Source organism: Parasteatoda tepidariorum, chromosome 1, assembly GCF_982258835.1.
Source record: "Parasteatoda tepidariorum strain Cologne lab strain chromosome 1, Ptep-v5.0, whole genome shotgun sequence".
NCBI lineage: Eukaryota > Metazoa > Arthropoda > Arachnida > Araneae > Theridiidae > Parasteatoda > Parasteatoda tepidariorum.
Window position 1 is genome coordinate 29,950,421 of NC_141755.1, and position 13,117 is coordinate 29,963,537.

Here is a 13,117-nt window from a genome sequence, read left to right on the forward strand (position 1 = left end):
CAAAGATAATTCCATACAAAAATAATATTTTTCATAATTATTTATTATTTTTCCTTATTTTATTTCATAACAGCCAAAAAATTTGGAATTATAAAGTATACATTTTTTGCATCACTTTAAGGAATATATTTTTACATGGCAAAATACAAAATTTGAGTAAAATCAGTTGAGTAGTTTTTTCTTTTTTTTTTAGTTGAATAGAAAAAGAATTTGTAAAATACTATTTTATACGACCTATATTCTGACAAATCTATAAGGATCATATTTCCCAAATAGCTGCTACCCCTTGTATTAGGGCGATTAGAAATCCGAAGCCGTTGAAAAGATGTATGTTTATTCAGAGAAAGTACATTTTTGCGTCGAATTTCATAACTTTAAATATCCTCTGCACTATTTAATTAGCATATTTGATGTCACCCCCTCAAATCATTAAGAATGAGTTCTAGAACGTGAAGATCCGATCATTATTAGATCAAAACTTAATAAAGGTGGTTCGGTTTTTATTTTGTGCTCTGCACATGCGTAACAAACACAAATTATTATGTTTCGAGCATTAAAAAGATATTTTTAAAGGTCCTCTGTTTAGATAACAATAAATTAATTATCCGTGCATTTTTAAATTGTGTCATAGAAAGTGAAAATACTTAATAAATAAATAATTTGTAGTAATAAATATATGACTGAATTTTCATATTTTCTTTTGCTCTTTTTCAGTGTCTTTGGATGCCCGACCAATCGTCATTCCTATTTTGTCGTGTGTCATATGTTTTCCAATATTAGCCTTTGCAGTCATTTGTGCTCTAAGGTACAGAGCCATTAGATTAAGACAAAGGGACCAACTCAAGCGTGTACAATCTGGGTGAGTATATATATATATATATATATATATATATATATATATATATATATATATATATATATATATATATATATATATATATATATATATATATATATATATATATATATATATATATATATATATATATATATATATATATATATATATATATATATATATATATATATATATATATATATACGTATTTTTTTAATCATGTTAAAAAAGGAATGTTCTGAAAATCAATGAATCTGAAATTTCAATAAATGAATAAATGATGAACCTCAGTATGTATAATAATAAAAATTAAAAAGTTAAAAATTGCATCAAGCGGACAAAAGGAAATCGGAACTCATGTCTTAAATTGATATTTAACTTATAATAAAAATTTGACAATAGATTTAAATTCATTAAACTAGACTACTAATTGCAAAATATGATGTTTAGAGACCAATAAAAATGTTAAATCTATTTATTTTCTTTACATTTTATCACCATCTTTGTAACTGAATTTTACGTATCTAGAAGGAAACATTCAAAAACTGAAACTTCTGAAAATTGCGTTGCTGTTGGGTGCAGAGCTCCAGTAGGTACTTGAGCACTCTAACTTGTCGGAGAGTGTTCAAAGTTTTGATTCTTGATAAATTTTATTAGGCTATAAAATGGTGATATAAGTTACTTTATAGCAGTCAGGAAAGGTTTGTAAATTGCGTTGTTATTGGTTACACAGTTCTATTATATATTTAAGTGCTCTGGCTAGTCGGAAAGCGATCGAAATTCTGATTGTTGATAAATTCTATTCGATGATAAAATTGCACTGTTGTAGCAGTCAGGAGACATTTGAAAATTGCGTTGTTATTGAGTAAAGAACTCCAGTAGATATTTAAGTGCTCTTGCAAGTTGGAAAGTGGTCGAAATTTTGGTTGAAAAATCCATCCTTAAATACTTGAAAGCAAGTTAACGACAATATTCTATAATTTGAATTTCGAATTAAATGCTGATTTTTCAATTGCCAGAATTCATTTCAGTTTTGCTGAAAATATCAATGGCAACACCTCTGAAAACAACATCCAAATGTTTTATCTGTAAATAAAATAATCTCAGGAAAGTTCGAAAATGTGTATTTTTATAGAAGCAAAGAAACGTAAAATGAAATATGTCAAGTGCAAACGACGATAAAATATTTCAGAAAATGAGCTTTATTTCATGAGAAAAAGATATCCAAAAAGGGTTATGTCGGAACTACTGAGAAAGTCTAAGCATAGATTTAGATTTCATTTTTGAGTCACAAATTCGCAAGAAATAAAAATCATAATGCGTTTTTTTTCTGCCTCCAGCTTAACTTATCACTCACTATACAAGATCATAAGATAGAAATATGGTTTCAAAAATAGATTTTCAGAAAATATATTTGGATTTGAAATATTTTACAATGTTTTCTCTTGAAATATTTACTTTTCAATTTCTATATTTGTATGGGATATTTGTTAGAATATTCGATGTAACGATACTTTTTATGATGCAAAATATAAAATAATCAAATATCTGAGAGCCATCTCAAAAGTAAAAGCAAAGGCACCTATTTTTTTTCTTTGGGAGGGGGGGTGGTAAAAGTAAAACAATGTTTATTTTGTATGTTAAAAATACTTGCGCAGAATTAAAAAGCTTTGACGCATATGGGACACCAGTGCGTCAAAGCACTGAATATTTGATCAAATATTTTAGGAAAATCTCAAAAGTAAAGGCAAAGACACCTATTTTTTTTTCCTTTGGTGGTAAATGGAAAACAAACACTGGTTTATTTTCTATGTTAAAAAACTTGCAGAGCGTTACAAAGCTTTGACGCGTATGGTTCACTGATGCTGTCCCTTTTATAAATTCGTTTTCTGACGTTCTAAATAAAAACAATAATATATTTTGATATTTTTTGATAATAAAAAACAGTTTAATAGTTGCTAAAAAAGTCTGTTTGGATATTGGAAATATATTTTCATTAATATGCAAAATACAAAAAAAAGTAGTTTAAAATTTTTTTTATTAATATTCAAGCATTTATCAATAATTTATTTTGTAAATTAAGGAAATTCCAATGATGAATAGCTGTTACTCTTAGATGTAACAAAACTACAGATAATTTCAAAGTTGAAAAATTATCGTTTGGAAGTGAGCAGTGTTTGGAAGACTTTACCAATAACGCAGAAAAAGACACCTGTGTTTCATGACTTATTTTGACTTATTTCGTTATTAACTTATTTTGGCCTAAATTAATACAATATAATAAAAAAGACTATGAAAAATGCGTTTACTAAAAATTTTACCGTATTTTACAAACAATTTACCATATTTTATTAAACATTTGCAAATATTTTACCATATTTAAATAGGCTAAATTAGGCTCAATCCCACGAATAATTAAGATAGCATCTTAGCACCTGAAAATCGAATGATGAGATCGAAAGTTATTAAGGTGTTCGCGCTTTATTGAGTGTGTATTTCACCATTTCCGTGCTGCTTTTTACCTCGTTAAAAAGTTTTATTTTAAAAATGTACTTCCTCTAATCTCTAGCATTATTATGAAAACTCAATTTATATGCCATCGAACAATTTTATGTTACATTATTGCTATTTTTAAAGCAATTTTTAACCCTAACTGAATTTGGCAACCTTTTCAGATGCCGTTCCGTTACCCTAGAGATACCAGCTAGAGACAAATCCTCATTTTATTCCAAGGACTCATCATCAGATCCAAGCCTCAAGGGACTCGGAGAAATATCACAAGCTATTCCAGACAGTCCTCCACTGCTGTCAGCGCCCAGCACGTCAGGCATTGCCAGCCGAAGAAGCTCCAAAAGTAGTCAACACGTCAAGTTCATGACAACAACAGCTGTGTTCCACGGCCGGACGATTACTGGATTAAATGGTCGATTCAAATCGACAGGCAAGTCTCAAAAGATTTTCTGGGACGAACACTCGTCTCACATAGAAAGCGCTCAAGAACTCGAAAGGGAATTAAGTTTGACTCTCAACAGCTAGCAGATGGAGAACTTAGGACTCTCTTCTAAAAGAAAATCCATCGATAAAAGGGTTTGAGAAAACTGCAATTTTCAAAGTCAATTTTTAAATCTGATGATTTGATAACATAGTTGCAAGTCGCAGAATAACTTTTTAACTAGATTTTTATCGAAAGCATGTCGGAAAATAGTTAAGTACTTGATATGAATTTCGAGTACTGATCTAATTTATTCTGAATAAATTTCTATTAGTATCCAATTGTAAAACCGTTCTAATTTACAAGTTCTATGATGTAAACTTTGACTATGGGAATTCAATTAAATAATTATATACATTTGTTTTTAAATATTATTTTTAACAATGTAAAACAATTTAAACTTATGACTCTCTTCTTAAAGAAAATCCATCTATGAAAGAATTTACGAAAGCAGCAAGTTTCAAAGTCAATTTGTGAGCCTGACGATTGATAACTTATTTGCAATTCGCAGAGTAACTTTTTAACTAGATTTTTATCGAATGCATGGCAGAAAATAATTAGGCACTCGATAAGATCTAATCAATTTTCTTCTGAATAAATTTCTATTAGTATCCAAATGCAAAACCATTTTCATTTAAAAATTCTAATATTTAAACTTTGATTATGAGATTTCAACTTAATTCTTATATGCATTTGATTTAAAATAATATTTTTAACAATTTAAACCACGTGATTTGACAGAAGTAAAAAAAATGCTAATGCTGATCATGATGAAAAAGTTGCTGCAGCTGAAGAACTTAGAAAAGAGAATCCTTTAATAAAAGAATTTTAAAAAAATTGCAATTTTCAAGTTCAATTTTTTAATTTGTAGATTTAATAACTTAATTGCAATTGGCAGGGAAAAAAATTTAGCTTTACTTTTATCGAATGCAGGCTAGAAAATTATTAAGAATTCGGTTACTTTTTTACAAACTCTTACAAACTCTTACAAAACTGGTTTATTTACAAAACTCTGGTGACAAAATTTTTGTAAAGGAACATTTAAAAAATTATTTATCTCGAATTAATATCAAAAAATTTACTTCTGTGATTGTATGATGCATTTTTAAATCATTCCTGAAAAGGAGTTGTTATGTAAACAAAACTATATTATATGTACGAGATCTCGTATCTCGATAGTTTGTATATATGTGCGAATACTCAACAAATTCTGTATGCATGAAAAAATTAGAAACCTCTACGATCTTTCTATGATAAAGCTATATATTTAGTAAAATGAAAATTTGCTTCATATTATGTATGCAAAATTAAAATTAAATATAAAATTAGAAATTTGAAAGTTATTGCACAATTTTAATAAAAAGGCTTTTAACCCAAGTCTGCTAATTTTATAAAAAGGCAAAATAGTGGTAATTAATAAAAAGGCAAAATAGTGGTAGTAAAAATCTTTCATTTTTATCCTTTTTCTGATTTCTGATGGTGAAAGTTAACCGAAATTACCTTTATTCATAAACAGCTATAAGATAAATAATTTGAATTTTCACATGATTTTATTGACTATTATAATAGTAGGCACGAACTCTTCGTTAGAGATGTTTTTACTACAAGTATTTGATATTTTCTGCCCTGTTCCAAATTCAATTTCTAATTAGACATAGCAATAAAATGAAATGTAAAATTCCAGCATTCAATAGGGATTATCATTTAAATCTTATCTAACAAGGAAGGTGTCCTCGTCAATCGTCATTTTACAGATTGTTTTTTTTTTCTTCCTTTTTTTAATTCGGAAATAATGTATAAAATTTATTTTTTATATTTCAAATTAATAATTATCAAGTTATAAATTATCAAAGAAATTTTTTATTAAATACGTTGCCAACCTCTATTCTGCCGTCGGAAGAAAACAATTGTCAGAAGTACAAGATTGATTTAATTTAAATTTTTTCTGTAATCGAAGACTTTAATATATACGTTTAAAAAGTCTAAAATTAAAAGTCTGAGATTAAAATTAGACTTAAAAGTTCTACCTATTTTAAAGTAACAAATGATAAAAATTGTTGCACAATAGCACAAAAACAATATTTGTTTAACAAATATTGTTTTTGTGTTATTGTGCAACAGTAATTATTTTAAGAATTACTATTATTTTAATAATTACTGTTTAATGATACTGCTTTATTAATTGCAGTAATTATTTTAGCTAACACTTTTTTTTAGTTTACAACTTATTATTATATTATTTAATTAGAATTGGGTACTTTCACTCCAAAAAGAAGAAGATCACAAATACCCACACATGTGAACTATGCCTTCAGTTCCTGCTTATCGCTCATAAGCAAAATTGGCGTGTTAAATTTGAGCTAAGTTTCGTCCTATAATTTAGAATGTTAATTAACGTGGTGAAGTTAATTAAATACAGTTCCGTATCGGTCATCGAATGTGTTGAATTTTAATTCTTTCTTGTCTACATCTTTTACTTAACTGATATTTATTATTCGTTTATGTATTTCATTGTAACAGTGATATATTTTAGTCTTGTGTACCCGGCAACTTCGATGCATAATTAATTTGTTTATGTCCTACGTGGCTTCATGCTGGTCTTTGTGTTAAGTAAGAAATGTATAGTAAAAGATTTGAAAACTTTGTGGAAGAATCTTTGTGCAAAAATATAGAATGTGTCACTTAAGAGAATTGATACTTGTCTGGCTCGGCTTACTTGAAATATAGGAAGGAAAGAACAGTTGCTAAAGTAAACAAATACCACGTTTAAACTACCAATCATGATCGAGATACCCACACTTGCAGATATCCCATTCTGAATAGAAATCGTTTGAAATTGTTCATCTTTTAAGCACCCTAAAAAGGATTTTCTCAACTGTGCTTGTTATCAAGCATTTGAAGAAATTTATGATATATTCTTTGCAAATTTTGTTCACTTAAACTTACTACAATACTTTTTCTTACAGTTTCAATAATTCATATCTCTGCAACCCCAGTGAAAAAGACAAAAATTTTATTTGTATCATTTTTCAACCAAATAATTTATGGTATAAAACAACTTATGGTATGGCTTGATTTGCGAGTGGCGCTATACCTAACTTATAAAATAAATACATCATACAGACAATCATGAAAAAAAGTTTCACATTTGCAAATTTTTAACTGCATGATTTGATATTTGTTAATGTATAAGTGGTAAATTTGTTCATACACGTATACAATTTATTAGCGCATTATTATTGTATAAAAATGCTGAATTTAAACAGTTTTATTACTCCTGATTATTCGAAACAATGAAACTTTCATATTAAAACGGAGAAAAAATTCACAGTACAGAATGGTAATGACATTTCTGATATAAAAAATAGGGAAGAAAAGCATAATTCTGATTAATGAAACCAAAATATACGCAATTTAAACCAATTATTTGGTAATTTTTCCGTTCATATGTTTAGGGTTTACCGGAATTTCTAGTCTTCAAAATTATAGTTTTTATCAACACCTATTGGATAAAAAATATAAAACTAGCAAATTTAACTGAATAAAAGGTTTTCATGCCAATGCTCTAATGTATAATCATAAAATTACCAAATTTTACCTTATTTTCAAAATTTTATTACATATTATAGTACCATATTTTGTTGTTAATTTTACCGAAATCATTTCGGTATAAATTACCGAGCTTTCTGATGTTCTAACAGTCAGAAACAAGGTAGTTTTGACCATACTTTTTTTAATTAATTCAAATGAAGCTATTTCAACGTATTAATACATCAATAGCAAAGACGTTACGTCTATATTTAAGAAATTTTTTATGCACGTTTCAATTATTAAATTTTAACATATTTAAATACTACTCTCTTGATATTCTTATTTTTTTATTATATCCTTCCTACTTTCATAGTTTATCGGCTTTTTTTAAAATAGAGAAAATAACAATAAAGAGATATAAACTTTGCATATTTTTACAATATTTTTTTTATTTTAAGTTTGTATACTAATGTATGCAAATGTAAATTGCATGAAAAGTCTTGCCGCTTTGCTCTCTAATGTATTTAGCTTCTTTCTTTATTTAAATATTTAATTTTATCTTATTGCGAAAAGAGAATTATGAATTATATACAAGTTTTGAGCTTAGATATTTATATGATGTATGAAAGATGTCAAAAACATTAATTTGATGTCTAAAAAAAGTTTCAAGTAGGTAAAAAGTATTTATTTCCTAAAATTACAACTTCAATTTTCAGAATTAATGAGATAGAGTTAAGGATAAATATATATAAAAACTTAATTAATTCAAAAATATTCATTTCGTGGTTCAGACATAATGTAGGAAAGGTAATTTTTATATTTTAGTAAGTTGCAAAAGTAAATATTACTATGTGTGACAAATAATTAAGAAAACATAAATATTAATTAGAGAACTCAATAAAAAATACTTATAATAAATTAATAATTATCCACTCATTTCATTTTGAAGTTTTATTTTTATTTGATGAAATACCGTTAATTATTTTTAAAACTTTGAGACAATCTATTAGAATGTCATTGAATAATGCATAAAAGTTTCTCCATCTAAGCATGCATATGCATGAAATATATGTTCCGCATTTATGAATATTAAACACTTTAAAGTTTTCATTTTTCTGTTTAAGAATTCTTATACTTTATTACATGGTTATAAGTGTGCGCGAACTCACATTCCTGATTTTTAACTTTAAAAAAAAATATGACAAAGCTTTCTCTGAAGTTGAGGCAGGAGATATATTGATGAATGTAGCGTTGAAATGTATTAAGTTTGTTTATTTTATGAATAACTATTTATAATATAATTTACCTTTTCCTTCATAAAAAAATTTAAATATTTAAGTTTTTTACTAAATTTTCGAAAAGTATAAGGTATTCCGGAAAGAATAATCTTATTATATATTTCATATATTTATGCAAAAAGGAAGCCAAATTTCTGTGCACATTTTGTTTCAAAATTGTTCAAAATAAGTGGAAAAAAACATTTTTGAACTCTGGCCTTAGTAAAAACAAGAATTGGATTAAAATCATCTAGTTTGTAAACGTTGCAGTTGGAAAACATCTAAAGTAAAGGTGATTCCATGCGAAAGGTGAATGCGTGAAACGTTTCAAATACAGTGGGTGATCGGTTAGCGAACAGATCGGTTAACGAACAAATCGGATAACGAACACTTTCACGAAAGATTTTAGTGTTCGGTTAACGAACACATATTCGGATAACGAACACTTTCAAGAAAGATTTTTTCTGTTCGGACATCGAACACATATTCGGATAATGAACAAAACGAATTCTAACGAACACTTCTCGGCCTGAAAAAAAAGTACTATTAAACGTTTGTTATCATTTCGCATACAAAATAAGATATTTAAAGCATGCTTAGTAATGATAATTACTAAAGGAAACTTGAATTAACAATGAATTTAAATTTAAAGGTCATTCAATAATTATTATTATAAAGCTTAAAACACTTCTCGTTTACCACTCTGAGAATCCCAGAGCATTCAAAAAAAAATTCCATAATTAATAACAAACTGCCAGTAATGTGGAGATCGAATCAGAGGGCATGGGTCACACAGTATCTTTTCAAAGAATGGCTATTTGAAGTTTGTCCGAGCATCAAGGACTACCTTGATACCAATGACTTGCCGTTGAAAGCACTGCTTTTATTGGACCAGGACATCCAAAGGATCTTGAAGATAATTTGTTGACTGACTTTCCCTGGCTGACAGTTCAGTTTTCAAATCCGAATACGACTTCGCTGATTCAGCCGATGGATTAGGAAGTTATTGCGGCTTTCAAGAACACTCGCGCGCTATTTCGTCGGTGTTTTGAAGCAAGGCAATTCTCCTCAACAATGACTTCAAAAAAGTTTAGGAAAGAAAAATTTGACATTCTTGAAGCTATTCGTATCATTCAAAAGGCGTGGTCAGAAGTCACACAGCGACAGTTGATTTCTGCTTGGCGGAAGATGTGTCCATCCTTCGTTCAAGGTGACGGAGATGATCAGGGAGACACCCCTGAAATTATGGATAAAATTTTGACAACTGCTAGAGATCTGGAATAGGAGGTGAACGAGGATGACATAGAAGAGCTCATAATGGGACATGTAGATTAACTGACGGCAGAAGAACTCCAAGAAATTTTGAATGAAGAACACCAAGAAACACAGCGAAATGTGTCTCCTTCTGAACAAAAGGAAGACGAAAGAGCATACCAATGCCGACATCTGCCGTTAAAGATCTTTTGAAAAAGTGGGAGGATGTCAGAGCAATGGTCTTAGAATGGCACCCAAACTAAGCTGATGTCAGTAGGGTTGGGGATTTTTACAACGACAATGCTATTAATTACTTCCGGATAATCCTGAAAGAGAGAGAAAAGCAATCGACATTGGACATGTTCTTCAACGCCCCATAAGCAAAAAATGAAAAGGACTGATTAATCTGCAAGACTATATGTATGTATTATTTTTTAAAAAACTTAATAAGAAATTATACATTTTTTTTAAAATTTAATTTTTAGGGTCTCCAGAACGAATTAATCGATTTCACATAGAAGTCTATGGTGAATCGATGATCGGTTAACGAACAATTCGGATAACGAACATAGTCTTGGAACGGATTATGTTCGTTAACCGATCACCCACTGTACCGTAAACCGGGAAGAGTCTACCCATTTTTTCAGTTTGTCAACTTTCAAGTGGTCAAACTTTTGTAAATATTAAAGAAAAAAGGCTTTTAATAGGTGTTTCGGAATCGCTATTTATCCCTCTTTAAAACTGTGAAATCGATTTTAGAAAATATTAACAGTTACGCTGTTACTGTATATTTTTATAGAACTGCTGACAAATCTCTCGTATGGGGCGAGTCTACCCATTCTACTAAAATGAATGTTAACATCGTAAATAATCAAATTTTACTATTAAATTGTTATTTTAGTTACTATATAAGATATTTATGAAGTAAAATTCATAACTTTATTATATATTCCATTTTTTTATTCATAAAATAACACAAATTGAGTATTTGATCGATTATCACATTTTGATCACAGTTTTGTTTTTATAATCATTAACATTATAAAATAACATTTTTTTCTGATTATTGTTGATAAAAATAAATTAAAATTAATATAAATTTACAATTAAATAATTAATAAATAATAATAATTAAAGATTATTAACAAAATCGAAATTCAAACATTGGGAATCATGAAAAATCCTTTTCCCATTCTTTTGGGAGGTGTGATTTTTCTTACAATGTTTTCTCGTTGAAATATAATCTTAAATAAAAAAAGTTAATTTTGTAATATAAAAATTCAAAAAATAGGTAAAATAAACATATTTTATATTTGCATTTATATTTAACCTATAAATTTTCTTATTAATGATAAATTTATCAATGCAGAATTAAAATAATATACTCAAATTCATTTAAAATGACTTAATTTTAATATAAACAAAGTTCTAAATTATATTATTATGCTTTATTAAAACTAAATCCGAATGGGTAGACTCGCCCCGCGAATTCTGGCTTTTTGCTTACAACAGCAAAACTTACATTCCTTTTGTTTGTTTTTTCATATAAAATTAATGTAATCTTAGTCTTAGATAAGTATCACTTAACCAAAGTGAAAATAGTAATAATAATAATATACTTACGGAGCACCAACTAAAAGTTTGCTGATTTTCAATACAAATCTTTGCTGATTTTCAATACAAGACGTTTGAACAGGTCGGTTAAAAAGACACCAAATAAATAAAAACGGATCAAACTACTACAGCGCCATCTTCCTTAGAGTCTGAACTAAGTCCTCCGTCGGTAAAAAATTTTTTATTTGCAATTTAAAATAGTGAAAATTAAATAAAACTAAAATGGGTAGACTCGCCCCGGTTTACGGTAATTTTAAAATTCCAGCCGTGTTGCATTTTCCAATTTCATTATACTTAGTTAAAAAATTTAGTGAAAATCATTTTCTTATAAAATTTATGAAATCATTACACTGGTGATGTGGTATTCAAGAGATTTTGCACTTTAACATAGATATGTTTTGCGCACTTCAGTTTCTGCAAAACTCGGTTCTCAACTGAGATTACGCAAAATGTGCCAAATTATGTTAACTAAATTACAAGAAGTAGCTTCGAATTATTAGTCTTCAAATGAATTAATTTTACTTCGAAAAGCTCAAAATATTGCCTCATGATTTTACGAAGAAATTATTTTATAAATAATAAAGAATTTTTTTCTTGTATTATCCCACTTAAACTTTTAACCCAACTGTACCCCAAATGTGAATTTTTATAGTTATGAATTCGAATGTGTTTTTCGAATCATCTTGAATATGTGTTGAGTTACGAAAGATTTATTTACATGCAAAATGTATTTATTTTGTTTCTGCTTTCATTTTTTTAATGTAATTTTAACAAAAACATAACCAGTGCTAATTTCTACATATTTATGAATGAAAGTTGATATAAGCATTTCTCTTTGGTATGCTATTTAAAATATTCATTGTAATAACATATGTATGCATGAAATGCAATTGTAAATGTAATTTCAATTAATAAAGATTTTATAACAGTGGTACATTATTGCACTCCTTTTAGTGTAAATTCAATAACATGTTGCCTGAAGAGGTTAGAACGGTTAAGAGTTCATCATTTAAACACTGGATGCAAGCTGCATTTATTTTCCTTGGCGTAAACATTAACTCAATAGATAATTATTCAATATTTATTAAAACATATATCTATTTACATTTACGAACTTACAATCAAGAAAGTTTGTTGGGCAATTTTGTTGTTGTTTATTCAGAAATTACAGAGTAATCTTTGCTTGACATTTTTCTTCACAAAGAAATTTCTCATCTCCTACCACTCATAAAAGAAAGAAATAAAATTAAAAAAAAGCTGTGGCTATTGTATTGATTTTCGGTAAAGTAACTCCAGCTATTCTGATGGTTTTTGACAACAGTAAAGATATTAACGACATTAGTGTATCTATAAATGTGCCACATAATCTTGAAAAAATATCAGTGGAGAGTAAACCGGGGAAATGTATACCAGGCAGTATAATTTAACCTTGAAAAAAAAACATCTGTGTGGGGCATACCAGGCAATAACACTCACATCCCTTCATTATTCCGATTGCTAAAAGTAATAAAGGGATTATTAATAACATTAATAAGAGTGATTATTAATATGGTCAGACAGCTGACCTCATATCAGAAAGGTCCTGGGTTTGAATCCCGGTCAAAGGATGTA

General features: G+C 28.1%; 1 protein-coding gene across 1 annotated transcript in view; it reads left to right on the forward strand.

Moving 5' to 3' along the window:
- LOC107455647 (uncharacterized) overlaps window positions 1–12,440 on the forward strand; it is a 102,277-nt gene extending 89,837 nt beyond the window's left edge. Inside the window, exons 3-4 of the mRNA XM_016073289.4 lie at window positions 715–859; window positions 3,514–12,440. Coding sequence (XP_015928775.1) covers window positions 715–859; window positions 3,514–3,874 — 506 coding nt within the window. The 3' untranslated portion in view covers window positions 3,875–12,440. The remainder of the gene's footprint in view (window positions 1–714; window positions 860–3,513) is intronic.
- Window positions 12,441–13,117: the final 677 nt, after the last annotated feature.